At 41.2% G+C, this 21,055-nt stretch overlaps 1 protein-coding gene across 6 annotated transcripts in view; it reads right to left on the reverse strand.

Moving 5' to 3' along the window:
* Positions 1-18,085, reverse strand: part of SPPL2A (signal peptide peptidase like 2A) — a 49,424-nt gene extending 31,339 nt beyond the window's left edge. For 2 of the 6 annotated variants that reach the window (XM_067029242.1, XM_067029240.1), the window contains exons 1-2: positions 17,844-18,067; positions 10,898-11,026 (exon numbers count right to left, since the gene is read on the reverse strand). Coding sequence is in view for 2 of the 6 variants with exons in the window: in XM_059057902.2 (XP_058913885.1) it covers positions 17,844-17,909 (66 nt within the window). In the remaining 4 variants the exon portion in view is untranslated. Of the gene's footprint in view, positions 1-10,897; positions 11,027-11,141; positions 11,270-17,843 lie in introns of all 6 variants that reach the window. The other 4 variants (XM_067029239.1, XM_067029241.1, XM_067029238.1 and 1 more) reach the window with 4 other exon arrangements.
* Between the last annotated feature and the right edge of the window lie 2,970 nt (positions 18,086-21,055).

The following is a 21,055-nucleotide window of genomic DNA, read 5'->3' on the forward strand; positions in this document are numbered from 1 at the left end:
TCTTGTTTGAGGAAATGGTAAAACTGTACATGGTTGCCCAGAACTCATTCTTTAAGGAAGATAAGTCACTTTCTTACAGGCCCTTGTTATAAGGGCCATATCCCAGGGAGGAATCTTGTTATGATTTTATAAGTTCAATACTCCCTTTATGGTCTGAAACTTTATTTCCCAATCTCTTATGAGTTATTATTCCATTGTTCATATTCTATAAAAGAAAATGCACTTGAAGTCCCACAACCTATATTACCTTCCACATTCTATGAGCAACTGGGGTAAAAAAAAAAAAAAAAAGGTATCATTATTTCTAAGTGCTATCTTTGGAAGAGAACCAGAGAAACTGGAAATCTCAAGTTTTCAAGACCCTGCAACTGCCTATTCCAAACGACCAGTCTAGAGTTTAGAGTGGAAAAAGAAGATATAGAAAAATGTTCTTCCCTTTTGCCTCATTTCTCACTACCTAGAAAAGAGAGACAAGAGGTAAGAAGTGACTGAAAAGAATATCCGTTGTACATGGGGGTGGGGGATGGGAGTGGAGCCTATGATATGAAGAAACAGCCTAAGGTAACTAGAATACCACTCCACATCCCAATTCCCTTCAAACTTGGATCAGTCCACATCCTTCCTCTCTCTTCCTTTGAGAAAATCTTACTCTACAACATAAGGGAGAAAAATGATTGTTTGGCAGATAAATATGTTGTACTACTAAGCCTCTGCCACTAAAGCATGCATTAGGTTAAGCTACAGGAAATTGCTGATATTTGACCATTTTTGATCTATAAAATTGTTTATTACATAGAAGTCAATCTAAATGTCTAAGAAGTACAGAAATGCTCTAATCCATGCTCTCCTACCTGAAATCTCCCTTGAACATTCGAGATTAGAAAACTTTCTAGCATACTTGGGACTTTATTAGCTTATGGATCTAAGCAAGTACAGGGAATTCTTGAAACATGCCATCAGATTACATAAAGTAATTACATAAGGAATCTACCTGGAAAAAAGAAATGTAGTTTTCATTCAGCTATATACTTGGTGGCCATGAATGGATTCTGACAGAAGAGGTAAACTGATATGTTAAATTCTTACTGTAATATACACAAACTACTTTAAGGTTGTAAACAAACTACAAAAATTCAACAAAGTATATTTAGGTTATTGTCATACATTTATTTGATTCATTGTCACTGTTTTATAAATGATGGCTCTGAGACTCAGAGTAGTTACTAACAACCTATGTAAGGTCACACTAACATCATCTACAGTTCTAACTATTGCTGGTAATTCTACAGATAATCATAAGGGTTGATTAGACTTAGGTTAAACATTTTTTAAATACTATGTAAGTGAATTGGGTACTTCTTATTGCACCCAACAAAATGGCGCATGATATCAGGATGTCCCGCCATTAGCAATGCTGAGTTTGATTATTTGGTTAACATAGTAACTGCAGGGTTTCTCCAGTGTAAAGTTAAATATTTTTCCCCTTGTGATTAGGAAGTAATCTGTAGCACAATGTGAACAGTTCAGCAACTTCTCACCTAGTGTTTTAGCCTCCATGCCTGGATTTAATTTTACATATTATGTTGGGGGTTGTGAAATGGTGAATGTCAATCCTCTACATTTATTAGCTTGTACTCTTCTTTTTTTAATAAATTTATTTTATTTATTTTTTTTTAGCTGCCTTGGGTCTTCATTGCTGCGTGTGGGCTTTCTCTAGTTGCAGCTAGCGGGGGCTACTCTTCGTTGCGGTGTGAGGGCTTCTCATTGCAGCGGCTTCTCTTGTTGCGGAGCATGGGCTCTAGGCACGCAGGCTTCAGGAGTTGTGGCACATGGGCTCTAGAGCAAGGCTCAGTAGTTGTGGCATGTGGCCTCAGTAGTTGTGGCTCGCAGGCTCAGTAGTTGGGGCACACGGGCCCTAGAGCACAGGCTCAGTAGTTGTGGAGCACGGGCTTAGTTGCTCCGCGGCATGTGGGATCCTCCCGGACCAGACCTCGAACCCGTGTCCCCTGAATTGGCAGGCAGATTCTTAACCACTGCACCACCACAGAAGCCCTTGTACTCTTCTTTTCTAAAAAAAAAGAGCTTTACTCTCTCTCTACCACCTTTTGTTTACTATCACTAGAGATTAATTGATTTTTTAAAATTCAATGTAGTGCAATTACAATTATTTGTTTGATGTTCAAATTATCCCAAATTTGGCCAATAGAGCCTCTTCCACCTTGCTCTTTGTATCCTTTTGGCAAGACCCCATTAGTCTTTGAGGACTTCCTTCTTTTAGGCTGACTTTATCTTTTACCTGCCATAGACTGGAATCAGTCATTCTACTAAGCTCCTTTTAGAGAGAACTGTATTTAAATTAGGATTTGGGTTTTAACAATGCACACTGCTTAAGTGGTATAACCTTTAAAATAGACAATTGGCAATATCAATCAAACTTTTTAAATACATATAATTATCTGATTCATATCCTAGAGATGTATTACATAATGCACAAAGATTACAAAGATAAATGTACAAAGATATTCACTGCAATATGTTATAGCAAAAACAAAAAACATCTTCCACAGATAAGAATCCATTACATTATGGTATGCATAGTACACAGCTATTAAAAGAAAGAACTATAGGACTTCCCAGGTGGCACAGTGGTTAAGAGTCTGCCTGCCAATGCAGGGGGCACAGGTCCGAGCCCTGGTCTGGGAATATCCCACATGCCGCAGAGCAACTAAGCCCGTGCGCCACAACTACTGAGCCTGAGCTCTAGAGCCCACATGCCACAACTACTGAAGCCTGAGCACCTAGAGTCCATGCTCCACAGCAAAGAGAAGCCACCACAATGAGAAGCCCATGCACTGCAACAAAAAGTAGCCCCACTTGCTGCAACTAGAGAAAGCCAGTGCACAGCAATGAAGACCCAACGCAGCCAAAAATAAATAAATGAATAAATAAATAAATTTATTTAAAAATTTAAAAATTTTAAAAAAAGAAATAACTAGATCTACCTGTATAAATAGATGTCCATGGTGAGAAAAGCAAGTTCCAGAAAGATATTTATAGTGTTTTCTATTTTTATAAAAATGACCCCCCCCCCAAAGCTCCCTATATGTATTTGTACTGTTATGTGAACTTAAAGAATGATGTGGAGAGAGACCAGGCTATTAAAAAAAAAAAGGAGAGGAAAACAAAAGCAAAGATGAGGGTGTAAAAAGATTGGAAGGAGAAAATTAAAAGAAAAAACAGGGCTTCCCTTGTGGCACAGTGGTTGAGAGTCCGCCTGCCGATGCAGGGGACGCGGGTTCGTGCCCCAGTCCGGGAAATCCCACATGCCGCGGAGCGGCTGGGCCCGTGAGCCATGGCCGCTGAGCCTGCGCGTCAGGAGCCTGTGCTCCGCAACGGGAGAGGCCACAACAGTGAGAGGCCTGCGTACCGCAAAAAAAAAAAAGGAAAAAGCAATCAAACAAAACAAAAAGCTATGAAGTCCCTCTCCTCTCATCCTGGTTCTCACAGTCACCCCTTAGGGGCTTCTTTTATGTCTTTCCAGATACTATCTATGAATATTTAAGATAGATAGACATTCGGTTGGCCAAAAAGTTCCTTCGGTTTTTTAAGTAAAAATAAAAGACACATTTTTCATTTTCACCAAGAACTTTACTGAACAACGTATTCACCCTTTTGTTCCACTACCTTCTGCCATTTTTCAGGCAACTTCATAATTCCCTCTTCCCAAAACTTTTTATATTTTTGAGCAAAGAACTGTTCCAAGTGCCTTTTACAGTCTTCCAGGGAATGGAAATGTTTACCATTAAGAAAATTTTGTAAAGACCAAAATAAATGGAAATCCAAAGGTGCAATGTCTGGTGAGTATGGCGGATGAATCAGAACTTCCCAGCCAAGCTGTACAATTTTTGCCTGGTCGTCAAAGAAACATGAGGTCTTGTGCTACCCTGATGGAAGATTATGCATTTTCTCTTGACTGATTCCAGACACTTTTCATCAAGTGCTGCTTTCATTTGGTCTAACTGGGAGAAGTACTTGTTGGGATTAATCATTTGGTTTTCTGGAAGGAGCTCATCATAGAGGACTCCCTTCCAATCCCACCATATTCACAACATCACCTTCTTTGGTTGAAGACAGGCCTTTGGTGTGGTTGGTGGTGGTTCATTTCACTTGCCCCACAATCTCATCCATACCACATTATTGTACAGCATTCATTTTTCATCACCCATTACAATTTGTTTTAATAACAGAAACTTCATTACATTTCAGCAGAGAATCGTGTGAGGAAATATGGTCAAGGAAGTTTTTCTCACTTAACTTATGTGGAACCCAAACTTCAAAGTGATTAACATAACCAAGCTATTGCAAATGATTTTCAATGTTTGACTTGGATATTTTGAGTATGTCGGCTATGTCCTGCACGGTATAACGTTGATTGTTCTCAATTAACGTCTCGGTTTGATCTCTATCAACTTCAAATGGTCTACCCGACCATGGAGCATCGTCCAGTGAGAAATCTCCAGCATGAAACTTTGCAAACCACATTTGACACGTTCGATCAGTCACAGAACCTTCTCCATACACTGCACAACTCTCTTTTTTGCGTTTCAGTTGCATTTTTACCTTTCTTGAACTAATAAAGCATAATATACCGAAAACGTTGCTTTTTTCTTCCATCTTCAATTTAATAATGGCTACACAAAAATTCACCAATTTTGATTTTTTTTTAATGCACGCTGATATGACAGCTGTCACATTACAATCTAACAAAATTGCTTTGAATGAAGTTAAAGACAACTAAGCCCTACCAGAGCCATCTTATGGAAAAACCGAATGAACCTTTTGGCCAACCTGATACATAGATAGATAGATAGATAGATCTCAAACATATACATTGTTGTCTGTTTTACACATATGGGATCATACTATATATACTACTGTGTAGCTTTTATAAAATTTTATTTTTTAAAGTGTATTTCTTTGAAGTATAATTGATTTACAATGTTAGTTTCTACTGTATAGCAAAGTGATTCCATCATATATATATTCTTTTCCATTATGGTTTATTACAGGATATTGAATATAGTTCCCTGTGCTATACAATAGGACCTTGTAGTCCATCCTATATATAATAGCTTGCATCTGCTAATCCCAAACTCCCAATCCTTCCCTCCCCCACACCCCTCCCCCTTGGCAACCACAAGTCTGTTCTCCATGTCTGTGAGTCTGTTTCTGTTTCATAGATAAGTTCGTGTCATATTTTAGATTCCACATGTAAGTGATTCGTATGGTATTTTTCTCTTTCTGACTTACTTCACTTAGTATGATAATCTCTAGGTCCGTCCATGTTGCTGCAAATGGCATTATTTCATTCTGTTTTATGGCTGAGTAGTATTCCATTGTATATGTGTACCACATCTTCTTTATCCATTCATCTGGCAATGGACATTTAGGCTCCTTCTATGTCTCTTGCTACTGTAAATAGTGCTGCTATGAACACTGGGGTGCATGTATCTTCTTGAATTATAGTTTTCTCTGGATATACGCCCAGGAGTGGGATTACAGGATCATATGGCAACTCTATTTTTAGCTTTTTGAGGAACCTCCATACTGTTTTCCATAGTGGCTGCATCAATTTACATTCCCACCAACAGTGTAGGATGGTTTCCTTTTCTCCACACCCTCTCAAGTATTTGTTATTTGTAGACTTTTTTTTTTTTTTTTTTTTTTGCGGTACGCGGGCCTCTCACTGTTGTGGCCTCTCCCGTTGCGGAGCACAGGCTCCGGACGCGCAGGCCTAGCGGCCATGGCTCACGGGCTTAGTTGCTCCGCGGCATGTGGGATCTTCCCAGACCAGGGCACGAACCCGTGTCTCCTGCATCGGCAGGCGGATTCCCAACCACTGCGCCACCAGGGAAGCCCTGTAGACTTTTTAATGCTGGCCATTCTGACTGGTGTGAGGTGGTACCTCATTATAGTTTTGATTTGTATTTCTCTAGTAATTACCGATGTTGAACATCTTTTCATGTGCCTGTTGCCATCTGTATGTCTTTTTGGAGAAATGTCTATTTAGCTCATTTGCCCATTTTTCAATTGGGTTGTTCTTTTGTTGTTGACTTGTATGAGCTGTTTGAATATGTTGGAAATTAAGCCCTGTGGGTTGCCTCATTTGCAAATACTTTCTCCCAGTCTGTAGGTTTGTCTTTTCATTTTGTTTATGATTTCCTTTGCTGTACAAAAGCTTGTAAGTTTGCTTAGGTCCCATTTATTTTTGCTTTTATTTCTATTGCCCTGGGAGACTGACCAAAGAAAACACTGGTATGATTTATGTCAGAGAATGTTTTGCCTACGTTCTCTTCTAAGAGTATTATGGTGTCATGTTTTATATTTAAGTCTTTAAGCCGTAAAATTTAAATTTTATGTTAGATTTTCCATATTGATACATATACACTACCTCCTTTTACACAACTGTATAATAGTGTTACTTTTATAATTACAAAAGCTAAGGGATTTTTTAAAAAGCTTAAAAGTACAAGGCAGTACAAAGATCCAACTATGAGTAACATTTATTGCTATAGACAGATTACAGTCTTTTCTACAGTGGTAGAAAATTTATCATTGATATAAGCAAAATTCATTGATATGGGAATTACTAAGGCAAAACACAAATTTTAGTGGAAGATTAGTATGAGAGAGGAAAGTATAACCATACATAATTGTAGAATAGTTTGTATTGCATGTGCAACATGCAGCAAATTTCATGAGCAAGCTAACATATCCAAATAACTTAAGCATTTCCACTACATTTTAACATCTTAGTAAAATTCCTCATAGAGATATATAGCTTTGAAAATTCAGTTTATCAACAATAGATATCATATGTTCTGGAATTAAGAGACCTGGGACAGAATGGCAGTTTCACCATTTATTGGCTATGTTACAAGTCATTTAAACTGTTTAAGCATCAACATCTTGTTTTTCTTTGTTTTTTGTTTTTGGCCCCACCTCGAGGCTTGCAGGATCTTAGTTCCCCGACCAGGGATTAAACCTGGGCCCTGGCAGTAAAAGCACAGAGTCCTAACCACTGGACCTCCAGGGGATTCCCTCCTCAGCTTTGAGATGACAAAAAATGTCCAGACCTCACAGAGCTGTCATGATGATTAAGTTAGATGATGCAAATGTTTACACATATTAAGCTCTTAATAAATGATAACTATTATTATTAATAATACATCTAGCACCTTGCCAAGTACTTGCACCACGCAGAAGAAATACAAGATGATTAGTGGTTGCTTAGGGTTTGGTAGGATGTGGGGATGGGGGTGATAGCTACAGAATATGAGGTTTCTTTCTTTCTTTTTTTAAAATGGACTTTATGTTTTAGATCACCTTTAGGGTCACAGCAAAACTGAGCACGAAGTACAGTGTTCCTACATATTCCCTTACCACACACAAACATAGCCTCTCTCCAACCTCCATTATTAACATTTGTTACCACCTATGAACCTACACTGACAATTCATTACCACCCAAAGTCCACAGTTTACATTTAGGGTCTCTCCTGGTGTTTTACATTCTATAGGTTTTGACAAATATGTAATGACATGTATACACCATTACAGTATCATATGGAATATGAAGTAGTTTTATTGCCCTAAAAATCCTCTGTGCTCTACCTATTTGGTTTCTTTGTTTTGTTTTGTTTAGGGTTTTTTTGCGTTACGCGGGCCTCTCACTGTTGTGGCCTCTCCCGTTGCGGAGCACAGGCTCCGGACGCGCAGGCTCAGCGGCCATGGCTCACGGGCCTAGCCGCTCCGCGGCATGTGGGATCTTCCCGGACCGGGGCACGAACCCGTGTCCCCTGCATCGGCAGGCGGATTCTTAACCACTGCACCACCAGGGAAGCCCCTATTTGGTTTCTTTTTGAGGTAATGTAGATGTTTTAAAATTGACTATAGTAACGGTTGTACATATCTGTAAATATACTAAAAGCCACTGAACTGTACACTTTAAATGCATGAATTTTATGGTATATGAACTATATCTCAATAAAGCTGCCCCCACCAAGAAACACTAAACAAGAAATTATAGTCTTACTGGGAAGATTAAAAAGAAACCTGAAAAAGATAATCACAAACAGAATGTGATTTAAGTCAGTCTCTAGTAAAACCTTTAGTAGTTCTTAGGGTGTTGGAAATGCAAATTCTTGGACCCTATTCCAGACCTACTGAATCAGAAACTCTGAGAAGTTTATTTTTAACAAGGCCTTCTGGAGATTTTGATGCTTGTTAAGGTTTGGGTACCATAGCCATAGGAGCAGTGCTTCTCAAGATTTAACGTGCTGTGACGAAGTGAGAGAGTGGCATGGACAGATATACACTACTAAATGTAAAATAGGTGGCTAGTGGGAAGCAGCCGCATAGGACAGGGGGATCAGCTCTGTGCTTTGTGACCACCTAGAGGGGTGGGATAGGGAGGGTGGGAGGGAGGGTGATGCAAGAGGGAAGAGATATAGGAACTTATGTATATGTATGACTGATTCACTTTGTTGTAAAGCAGAAACTAACACACCATTGTAAAACAGTTATACTCCAATAAAGATGTTAAAACAAAACAAAACAAAAAAACCAAACAAAAGAAGATTTAACGTGCATACAAGTCACTTAGTGATCATATTCAAAGGGAGATTTTGATTCAGTTGGCCTGGGTGGAATGTGGGATTCTGCATGTCTAACAAGCTCCCAGGTGATTCTGATGCTGCTGCTCTATGGGCCCAACCTTGAGCAGCAAAAGCTGTATGGGAAAAAGAACACAGTCATCCCTTGGTATCTGAGGGAGACTGGTTCCAGGACAGATAACAAAATCCAGGTATGCTCAAATCCAATAGATTTGATTCCACACAAATTCAACAAACTGTAGATCATACACAAAGTATATGTATTGAAAAAAATCCAAGTATAAGTGGACCCACACAGTTTAAACCCATGTTGTTCAAGGGCCAACTGTAGTAGAAACCACATCACTGTGGGCCAGTTAGGTTGGGAAGCACAGAGGCCTGAAAGATCAAGTGTCCCTTCAAACATTACAAGTACCAAATCAGGTGAGACTTGTGGTCTACCCGTGCTAGTATTAGATCATCTGACAAAGACCCTATGGTGGAAGGACAGGATACCTTCCTTTACATTTTTCAAGTTAGAAACATGCTTCTAGACATCTGAATTTTCCTTTGTAATCAACTGTGGCCTGGTCTTCTATGACTTTACTCAACCCTTAAAAAATGTTTATATTTTCAACCAATAATGAAAATATTCTCTTAGTAAAAAGCTTAGTATCAAGAGCTTGAAGGGATTTAGGGATAACATAATCTAGTCCCTTCATTTCATAGCTCAAACAGGTCTAAAATGATCAAAATGAAGTCTCAGGGGCCAGATTAGAATTGAGCTCTCTAAAAACCAGACCAGCAGTCTTTCAGCTCTGCTATCACTTCAAGTTCCCTTATGCAGCTAGATCCGCCAGCACCCCTTAGTACCCAATCATCATCCTCCAGTTTTAATATTGGTCATATATATCTCTGCATTAGCTGTTAACTCCCTCTCTGCTGTGATTCTGGGCATGGGTCTCCTACGACCACTCAAATTCCTCTAATACCCAACTAGTTCCTCCCACACCCTAAACATCCCAAACTCTAACTCCTTTCCTTATACTCTTCCAAGTACCCCCACTTCTAGGACTCTAGAGTTTCATGGAATTCCTTTCCCTATGACAAGTGCTCCTTACTGCTCACCCCAAATCCTGCCTCTTAATGGCAGTTCCTACAACCACTGGCGGTGGAATCAAGTGTTCTTCATGGCCATCAAATCATCAATCTCACACCCGTGTCTTTATATTCTGCATCTTGCTTGATCCTCACATGCAAGGGAAGCAAGTTTACTAGCCCACAGTGTGAAGTAGTACTTCCTGTTTTTCTGATTCAAATTTACCTCACATAAAACTTCATCGGATGCCTGTTGTTTGTGAACATTTCCAAATTTACTTTACCCAGATCACTTGACTTCAGTCTTATTCAATATCATCTTCTTTTTAAATCAATGTTTAGGTCTATCTTAATGTCAGAGTCGCCTATTCTTTTGATCATTTTTCTCCTAAATAATTTTTGGTATAATAAGTGCCAAATGATTACTCAAAGTCTAAAAACACCTCAACTGTAATGGAGTACACTATACTCACATCCTTGCAGGTGTCCTATTTCCTCATTTTCCCAAACCAATCAGACGTTAAACAATGGGACATATATAAGGAGCTGTATTTCATCAGTGTACTTACACTGAGTCAGTCTTGTACTGACCTTCACATCCCTGTCTCTTGAGGCTATATCTATGCTTCATACTCCACTCTCTTGGTAGTCCCAAGCATGGGCATTTGTATTCCTGGCCTCTGTTCAAACGGCCTCCTGATGCTGACTCACCAGCCCAATATTAGCCTAGGAAACAGGCCTTTCTACTCCTGTCCAAGCTAATAGCACAGTTCGATTCTTCTGTGACTTTGTTTCACAGGTTTAGTTTGCCTTCTATTCTTCTTTCTCCTTCAAAAGGTATCTACCAGCATTGGATCTACTTTCCAAATTTAAGTCTTCACATATTTCTTTTGAAAATAAAAATTCTTTAGATAAAAATTTATCTAATATACTACCCCCTACCCTGAATCCATGCCATACTTTGGGTCTGCCAGGACTCTGTATCTTGGCCCATTTTCACCTGATCACGATGGAGCTCTGATTAATACAATGCTAACTTTTACCCATGTATATATTTAATTCCCTTTAAAAGCCTTAACAGATTAGTCAAGCATGGTTCTTTTTTCTTAGAGATAATGGTGAGTAATCTGGGCAACAATTTCTTACCCTTTATTATAGATCACTGCTTCTTGAATTTAATGTTCTGTTAAAATCAGATTCTGATCCAGCAGGTCTTAGGAGGAGCCCATGATTATACATTTCTAACCAGCTTCCAAGTGATGCTCTGATGTTGGTCTGCAGAGTACATGGTTATAGACTTCATCATGAATAGCAGTGAAACTCATCAGATTTCCAAACATTACTGGGGTTCTCCTAGGAATTTTCTTAAGGGGTGAAAGTCACACTGTACCTGCAGTATGCTGGTATAGCCAACGTCCATGTATTGGCCAGCAGTTCCCCCATTTCACCCATAAGTTCACTTAAAACTCTTCAGCATTTGTATCACTGGGCCCCAGCTTCCCCACACACCTCCACAGTCTGTCAATTAAACATGGTTCACATTATTCATATTGTTATCCATTAGATATACTTAATCCTTTGGTTTCAAGGGACAATGTGTGAATATGATGAACTCTCTCTCCAATTAACACCCCCTGCAATCTTTCTTCATAAAATCTACAAATTAAACTACTCCTCTATCTTTAGATACCGAATATGAGGGCTGGGGGTTTGGGGCAAATTTTGCTAATAAACAGAATTTATTTAAAATGAGAACAGAAATTTTAAAAAATCTCTATTTCTAAACCAGAAGATAAAACGTTAAAATGTAATCACTGAGTGCTAAATGCCAAAGAGTAACAGTCATCTACGCATTACCCTTGTATCATAGCAACAATGTAGGAGGTATCCTTTTCTTTACAAACATCTTTCTCTTTACACAGATTGAGTTTTAAGTCAATAGCAATACATTAAGAGTTGAAAGCAGCCTCTACAGGAAAGGCAGAATTGGGGTTATATGTCTGAATGACACATGTTCCAAAGCCAGGTCTAAGTAACTTCCTGATTCACTATTCACTATTATATTTTCTATGCCTCTTTCCTCACTAATAAGTTATATAATCAAGACAATCTATGTTCTTTCTACTCCTACTTCCAATATTCAAGGTTAATGGAAACCATAATGCACTGAAACTGACTAGACTCAGACCCTCAGAGATGAAGTGAAATCTTAATTACTTAATTAGTAGGCTCAGTGGGAGCTAGGGCACCAAACAGGGATTTATAGAGAATCAGAGGAGTCTGAGGGACATGGGGAAAGTAGATCCCCAGGATCATTCCTTACACTTGGAGAATCTGGGGGCATGTAACAGGCTAAGATGTACTAGGGTGGAGGGAAGGTACAATGTAACCATTCATTCATTCAGTACTCTGCAAACTATGAGGTGCTAAGGGAGACAGCAGAGAATGAGTCAGGTAGCTTCTCCTTCATGGGGCCTATATTCTATGTTACCTAGATCCAGCCTTCTCCCTGGGTTTCCTTAAGTAATCTTACTACTTAACTATCATAGAATTTACGACTTACACTAGAATTCATAAACTCAAATGGCTAAAAGGCCAGGCAGGTAAATCAGAGTTGATTTAAGACCATAGGACATGGTAACATTTGGCAAACTCTGGCCTAAAGGCAATGAAATTTTTGAAAAAAAATTTAGTATCTTGGGGTAAGAGTCCATACCTGGAGACTTTATGGTCTAGATTTCTGTAAACAGATCCAATTTCAGGTAAATATTTAACAAAGACAAATTATTAAATATATAATAAACATGACTTATATCTTTAAACCTTTTTTCATGAAAATAAATTCACAAATTTATCCAATCAGTCTTGTGATCTATAGAAACTCTGGGTTCTAGTCCTCTTTTTCATGACTTTCTATCTGGTCTAGGACAAATTGTAATCTTCCTGAAACTTCTCTCAGGATCATTTTGAGATTCTCAGGAGATGTATGTTTAGGTGTTGTATTTTGGGAAGGAGATAACACAGCAATTAGTGACTTAGAAATTGGACAATGGGATGCAGAATCCACAGAGACAGCTCTGATTGTGAAGAATCTGACAGTTAAAGGAGGAATGTGACATAACCAGCATGTCTAAGCTTGGGCTTAGACATGTACCACAGACTAGGTGGTTTAAACAACAGAAATTTATTTTTCACAGCCTGGAGCCTAGAAGTTTCAAGGTGCCAGCATGGTCCAGTTCTGGTAAGGGCTCTCTTCCTGGCTTGTAGATGGCCACCTTTTCACTGGGTCCTCACATGGTTGTGGGGGGCGGGGGGAGAGAGAGCAAGGCAATAATCCCATTGTAAGGGCCCCACCCTGATAACCTCATCTAAACCTAATTATCCTCAAAGGCCCGATCAATCTCCAAATACCATCACACTGGGAGTTAGGGCTTCAACATGAGAATTTAGAGGCACACAATTCAGTCCACAGCATTTCTCCCCTGGTTCCCAAAATTCATATGCTTCTCACATGCAAAATATTTACATTCATTCCATCCCATAGCCCTAAGTCTTAATTCATTCCAGCAACAACTCTAAAAAGTCCAAAAGCTCATCTAAATGTCATCTAAATCTGATATGGGTGAGATGCAAGATTCTTCATGAGGTAAGATTCCTGTCCAGCTGTGAACTTGTAAAACCAGACAAGTTATGTGCTTCCAAAATATAATGGTGGGACAGGTATAAGATAGACATTCCCATTCCAAAAGAAGAAATCAGAAGGAAGAAAGGGGTGAAGGGACCCAAGGAAGTCCAAAACCTAGTAAGACATAGATCTTAAGGCTCAAGAAGTATCATTTTTGGCTCTATGTCCCACTTTCCAGGCCCACTGGGGTGGAAGTGTCACCCCCATGGCTCTGTGGGGTAGCCTTTGGCTCTGTGGGATACCACCCCCAAGGCTCCTGGTAGAGGCCAAAAGCCTTGTTGAAACTGAAGTTGTGGCCCTGATGATCTCTGAATCACCTTTGGGGGTCATTTCTCCCTCTTCTTGAAGAATAATGCACGTTCACAGCCAAATAGCTCTATCATCCCATCCTGTCAGATCCAAAAAGTCCAACAGCCTTTCCTCACTTCATCCTGTCTCCTTCTCCCGGAGCTAAAAGTGGCAGTGTTTTTGCTCATAGAATCCCATAAGCTACTTATCAAGTGATTGTTCAGCCACACTCTTAGCGTTCTTTCCAGAACAAACTTTCTCTCTCTCTCTTTTTTTTTTTTTTTTTTTGGCAACATGGATAGGCTGGGAATTTTCCAAATCTTCAAATTCTGGTTCCTTTTTGCTTAACAATTCCTCTCTCCCCTTTGCATTTCACTAAAAGCAGTTAGAAAAAAACCAAGCTGCTCCACCAACACTTTGCTTAGAAATCTCCTCAGCTAAATATTTGATTTCACTGCTTACAATTCTTCCTTCCACACAACACTAGAACATAGTTCAGCCAAGTTCTTTACCACTTTATGACAAGAATTGCCTTTCCTCTAGTTTCCAATAAACTGTTCCTCATTTCCATCTGCGTTCTCACCAGAATCACCTTTAATGTTCATATTTCTAGCCTCTATCCATTACCCAGTTACAAAGCTGCTTCCACATGTTTAGGTATTTACCACAGAACCCCACTCCTGGTACCAAAATCTTAGTCAGCTTGGGCTACCATAAAAAAATACGATGGGGGAGGAGGACGGGTCAGGGAGAGCAAGCTCTCTGGTGTCTTTTCTCATAAGGGCACCAATCCCATCACAAGGGACCTACTCTCTGACCTCATCTAAACCTAATTATCAATATCTCCCAAAGGCCCCATCTCCAAATACCATCAATACTGGGGATTAGTGCTTCAAAATATGGATTTTGGGAGGACACAATTCAGTCAATAGTACAGTAGCTCAGCATGTCTCTGATAGGTTGGGTAGCAGAACACAACTAGTTTCCACAGGAGGTTGAGGGAGGAGGGCAGAAGAGAAGGAATTAAAGAAGACTCTTTGAGTTGGTGTAGTATACCAAAGGAATGCAGATTTCAGCAAGAGATTTTTCTGTTGGGGATTCTGATTACCACTTAATTTTCATAAGCTCAAGATGTGGCTAAATGACACTTCAAATTCTTTGAAGTAATTAAAACATGAATACAACTTTTATAAAAACATTATGAGAAAGACTCAGGATTCTTCAGAGAACTTTGAAGCAATTTTAGAAAACAGATCCAGGCTAAATTTCACTCATTCTCTTTGAAACAGAACCCTGTGACTGGGTCCGAATAACACTAAAATAAAGGTCTAACAGCTGGGGCTAGCAATGGAAGTTGGACTAGGAAAGGACAAGTGTGATACGGAAATATGGCAAAGCCAAGAGAGATTACCTGCCAGGCACTCTTTTCATGTCTAGACTTAAATGTTTAATGGGTTTAGAAGTCATTAAAACAGCCAGATGTGCTGTAGCTTGTGTTCAAGATACATGGTAAGGTCTCTGATGTGATAAGGACAAACAGAGTAGGGTAGGCTACATGATGTTGAAGGGGCTTTCCAATGCTAAATAGGAAGGATGTGACACTTTCTGGAGATTAAATGCTGCTTCTAGATGAGGATGATGACCTTTTTTTTTTTTTTAATTTTTGGCTGTGTTGGGTCTTCGTTGCTGCACGTGGGCTTTCTCTAGTTGCGGCGAGTGGGGGCTACTCTTCGTTGTGGTGTGAGGGCTTCTCATTGCAGTGGTTTCTCGTTGCAGAGCACGGGCTCTAGGTGCACAGGCTTCAATAGTTGCAGCACACGGACTCAGTAGTTGTGGCTCATGGGCTCTAGAGTACAGGCTCAGTAGTTGTGGTGCATGGGCTTAGTTGCTCCACGGCATGTGGGATCTTCCCAGGCCAGGGCTCAAACCCTTGTCCCCTGCATTGGCAGGCAGATTCTTAACCACTGCGCCACCAGGGAAGCCCATGATGGCCCTTTTCTAACATGACCAAGGGGAAAGAGGCTCAGTAGGGCCAGGTTCCAGAGACCAGAAAGAAGAAATGATTAAGCTGGCATCATTCATTCAAATGAACTCAGAGAGGCCACCTAGGGCTGTAAGAGTAGGGAAGAGGAGTAAACAAGGGCTTCAGGGAGAAAATGGTTAAAATAACAAAAAACTTAAAATAGTGGAGGAAGGGAACTAGGTATCTAGTAAACAGAAGGAAAGACAGAGCTCCTGCTGAGAAAAAGGATACCAGATTTATTTGAGTTCCTCAGAAAAGGAAAGGAATGAGAAAGAGACCCTTTCAGGAATTTAAAGGAAGAAAGAGTGGAGAAGAAAAAAATCCACTGAGAAATCACTAAGAAATAGAAAATCAATAATACTAGTTAGCACTGAAAATGATCTTCCCAATTTCGAAACATCTTGTCAGTGTATTCACAGTTACCAGCACAGCTCCTGGCATATAAGAGATAACACACTAAATATTTGTGCAGTGAAAGGATGTTACTGAGTCCTCACAACAACCCTGCAACCGGGAATATAGAACTCAAGATTAACATGGTGAAATATAACAAAATATGTATGTGCAATACAAAAAGAATAAAATCTAGAACATGGGAGAGACAGACTAGCTACAATTTAGAAAATGGACAAACTTTAGACTTGTGAAGCACTTGAAATTACATGAAAATTTTGCTTCCATTTTTCTAGTGAGAGGCTTCAGAGCTTTTATTAAGAATTTCAATGAGTTTATGAGCAATTGATGTATTATTAGGTTAATTGTTAATTTGTGTTGAGAAAGGACAGGTGGGAATTTATACACACATGTATATATTCTTACAATTAGCTTAAGAAGTTCAAATGAAAATGAGTGCAAAAACACTCAAAAAATTTCATACCTAGGTTACAGTTTTATGTGTATTTACATACTACCTGAATTATCTTTTGGACACGTCTGATTACAAGGTAAACAACACCTCGAAGATTCAGACCAACACTGCCACTTTGCTATTCTCTTTATATCCTACTCCTCCCCCCAACCCACCTCAAGCAATTTTTAGATACATTCTTCTTAATGCTGCCTAGCAAAGTTCTGAATACAACGAAGGCACTTAACCACTTCAGGCTTTGTGTTTGGTTTCTCAATAAATGTTAAAAACACTTTCATATTGAATATATTCACTGGTAGTAATCCTTTAAACTGAAGAGTAAGCAAAATATACTCTTTCAGAGAAGTTACACATTCTAATGGAAAGAACTACACAGGCATACACCATACCAATTCTGTATAAAGCTCATAAAAGTTTCCAACCTGAAACTCCATTAGTGAAATTTACAAGAAACAAAAACTGAAACACTGAACACTGGCGTCCTTACCACCCATTCACTGAAGCTTCTGCTTGGTGTTGAATTTTAAGACATTATTACTTTTCTCTAATTACGAAAACAAACTTGTGTACACATATTTGTTACTGTTACTTAACCGGCTCTCCTCCCCTTTAAAATAGGCAGAGAATTGAAACCCACTAAAACCCACTAAAAGAATTACACTTTGGTGTGTTCTTTAAAAAAGTATTTTAAATTATTACTGTTACCAGAAAGCCCCAGAATGGAATCAAATGAGCCCTAAGGCGAAGCAGAAACTACAGAGGAGGAAGAAAAAAATCTGTATGAGAGCAATTAAACTAAAGCCCAGTCCTTGAACCGCTAAACATCCAGGGATCGGGTATACGTTTTCTTCCTTCTTTCGGGGTTGGGGTTGGGAGGAGTGCGGGTTAAGCACCAGTAAGAAAGACTGAACAATAAAATTCAGAGGTCAATTCAAAACGTCTGGTTCAGTGAAAAACTATAGAGGAGAAGCACCAAAGTCCAAGTCGTATTAGTGGCTCGGCAGGTAGCTTTCTCGGGGGTAGGTACCGGGACTTCAGAGGACGGGAATGGGGCTGGCGGAAAGGGAGTAGTGGGACAGGGATGGGGATGAAAGCAAAAACCCAGAGCAGGCCGCGTAGGCGCGGGAGAGTGCAGGCCGGCAGGGAGCCCGGGGGTGGTGAGGCGGCGGAGGGTGGGGGCGCCCGGCCCCGCCCCGGGGAGGCCCGAGCGCCCGCCCGTCCCCCTTACCACAGGGAGCAGGAAGCCCCAGAGCAGGGCGGCCGCGGCGGGGGTCAGCGGTTGCTGCAGCCCCATCAGACTGCCTGGTGAGCGCCCGGCGGCGCGGCGCGAGGTGGGGCGGGCTCCGGGTCCCCTCGCGGCGCTGCTTCGGTGGCTGGGCCGGACAGGGGCGGGCGGCGGGGTTGAGCTGGGGCCGCCGCGGCTGCTGGAGCCGCCACTGCAGCGCCGACTTCCTCTTCCGGCCCCGCCCGGAGGCCGCGGAAACCCCCACGGGGCACGTGGAAGCCGGGTCCGCGCGCGCCGCCCGCCGGGCTCGCTCAGGCTCCCGGCCCGGCAGCGGGTCTGGGCGTGTCTCTCTCCAGCTTCGTGACCAGAACTGTTACCCGGTCCGGGCAGGCGAAGGGACTTTTTCAAGGCTTCCTTCTTTCTAGAAGCGGCGGAGCGCCTGTTCAGTTCCCCACCAACTACCCAGGTGCTCGAGCCAAAAACCTACATTCACCTGCTTATCAGCAGTCCTAGGCTCTCCCACACGTATGTCCCCCAAACGCCCACCTTCTCCTAAACCGCAGTGACCACCCCATGACCACCGTTGCTTCTCTCCTCCAAACTGGTTTCCGTTTCCACACCCCACAGCCCATTATCCACACAGCTGTACTGGAGAGATCATTTTGAAAATGTAAATCAGATCATGTGACTCCCAACCACACTTAGAATAAAATCAAAGCTCTACTTTGGGACTTCCCTGGTGGCCCAGTGGTTAAGAAGCCACCTGCTAATACAGGGGACAGGGGTTCGAGTCCAGGTTCCAGAAGATCCCACATGCTATGAGCCCGTGTACCATAACTACTGAAGCCCACGCACCTAGAGCCCGTGCTCTGCAACGAAAGAAGGCACCGCAATGAGAAGCCCGCCACTGCAACGAAGACCCAACACAGCCATAAATAAATAAATTTATCTTTTAGAAAAACGGAAACACTCTACTCTGGAGGACGAAGTTTATATAACATGGTCCGTGCCTGCTTGTCTGACCCCATCTTCACTGTTTTCCTACACTCTCTTCAAGCCGTATGGGCCGCCTTCGGTTCTTCTGGCCTTTGTACTGGTAGTCCTCCCTGGAACGCTCCTCTCTCTGAATACCTGGCACGCTGGCATTCACTTATCAGCTTAAATGTCACTTCCTCAGAGGGAACTTATTTATTTACTTTTTTAGTTAATTAATTAATTTATTTTTGGCTGCATTGGGTCTTCGTTGCTACATGTGGGCTTTCTCTAGTTACGGTGAGCGGGGGTTACTCTTCATTATGGTGCGTGGGCTTCTCATTGCAGTGGCTTCTCTTGTTGCGGAGCTCGGGCTCTAGGTGCGTGGGCTTCAGTAGTTATGGCACGTAGGCTCAGTAGCTGTGGCTCACAGGCTCTAGAGCGCAGGCCCAGTAGTTGTGGCACACAGGCTTAGTTGCTCCACAGCCCAGTGGGATCTTCCCAGACCAGGGCTCGAACCTGTGGCCCCTGCATTTGCAGGCAGATTCTCAACCACTGTGCCACCAGGGAAGTCCTGAGAGAACTTATTGACATACCCAATCTAAAGTAGCCACCCAGTCACTTTCATACCACATGATTTAATTCTCTGCACAGCACTTTTCACTCTTACTTATTTATCTCATTGTTTATTTATGATGTAGATTCCCACTTGATAGAAAGGTGTATCTTTGCTTTGGTCACTGCTGTATCCATTACAACATTTGGCTTAAAGTTGGTCCTCAAATATTTATTGGATGAATATTCAATACCAAACACTGAATAGAATGCTGTCCCTGCCATCCCACAGCTCATGGTTTAGTGAAGGACATAAGATGTGTGAGCAAACAGTTCAGGGTGAGTAGTGACCCTTTTGTTTGCACAAGATGCTATGGGAGTATCAAAGGGACATTTTAAAGGGGTGCCAGGAAAAATTTCAACCTAAGCTGAGTCTAGAAGGCTGAGTTAATTTTAGCCAGGCAATGGGTAGGAGAAGGGGGAGACTTCCAGAAAGAATGCACCATTAGTGTCAAAGCCAAAGGTGACATTGGAGGAACTGCAAATTTGGGCTTGGCTGAAGTTATGAGTGATGATAGATGAAGAGAGAGAAGAAGGCAGAGTCCAAATCACAAATAGATTGGGGTATCCTGCTTGGAACTTTAAGCTTCGTCTAGTTGGTGATGGAAAGCACAGTGACAGACAGTTTTTGTTTTAGAAAGCTCTCTGTGATGGCAGGCGGGATGGCAGATGGATTGAAACAGGGCAAGAGTAGAAGCCAGGAGACTTGTTGGACAATAGTAGTAACCTAACCCAGGCAGGGATAGTGAGGGCCTGAACTGAGACAGTGGCAGAAGAAATGGAAAGAAGGAGGTGGTGGATCTGAAAATTCGTAGCAGAATTTGGTATAACTGAGGGTACATGAGAGATGAAGGAGAGGGATGATTCCCAGGATCCTGCCCTGGGCCTTTATTGAGATGATCATCCCAGGAGATGGAGGAGGTGGGGGATGGGTGAGGAAGAGGAAAGAATTTTGGACTTGAGTTTGAAATGTTTGTGGGACATCCAATTGCAAATGTCTGTAGGTTGATGGCTAAGTGGGTTGGTCTGAAACTTAGTGGCACAATGAGGCCAGAACTCAGGTCTCCTGCCTGTCAATTCGAGACTCTTTTCACATTTTCTAGCTGCCTAGGGCAAGCCAGATTTCCCTTTTGTAAAATGACTGTGATTAGACGACTTCATCTCTAAATAGTCCCTTCTGTCCATAATGGCCCTTCGCCTAATGAATCTGCAAAGTGGCTCCTCAGGCTGAAGATCTCTGGTTTTCCTGTCTAGAGTTATGCCCATTTTTTCTTCCCCTCAGTAGGAGAAAATTTTGTACCTGCAGTCAAAGAACCTGTGTTATAGGCTAGTTCCTTGTGCAGTCTCTCTTTGCCTGCTTTAGTTTTCTCAGCTGAAAAATATGGACAGTAATACCTGTTCTGCCTGTCTCAGATGAGTATTGTAAAAATTACATGACTTGTAATTTGGGTATAATTACTCTGAAAATTTTTTTAAAAAGAAAAAGAAGGAGAGGAGAGGAAAAACAGAAGGCTGTGTTATCACTTTAGTCCAGTGTCAGCACTGTTTGTCATAATTCTTCTGCCAGAATTTTTTCTTCTTGGTCAAAGTCCCTGTGCATGATGAAGGAAAATGGGAGGGTTAATGGA

This window comes from Kogia breviceps, chromosome 3 (genome assembly GCF_026419965.1).
Source record: "Kogia breviceps isolate mKogBre1 chromosome 3, mKogBre1 haplotype 1, whole genome shotgun sequence".
In the NCBI taxonomy this organism is placed as follows: domain Eukaryota; kingdom Metazoa; phylum Chordata; class Mammalia; order Artiodactyla; family Physeteridae; genus Kogia; species Kogia breviceps.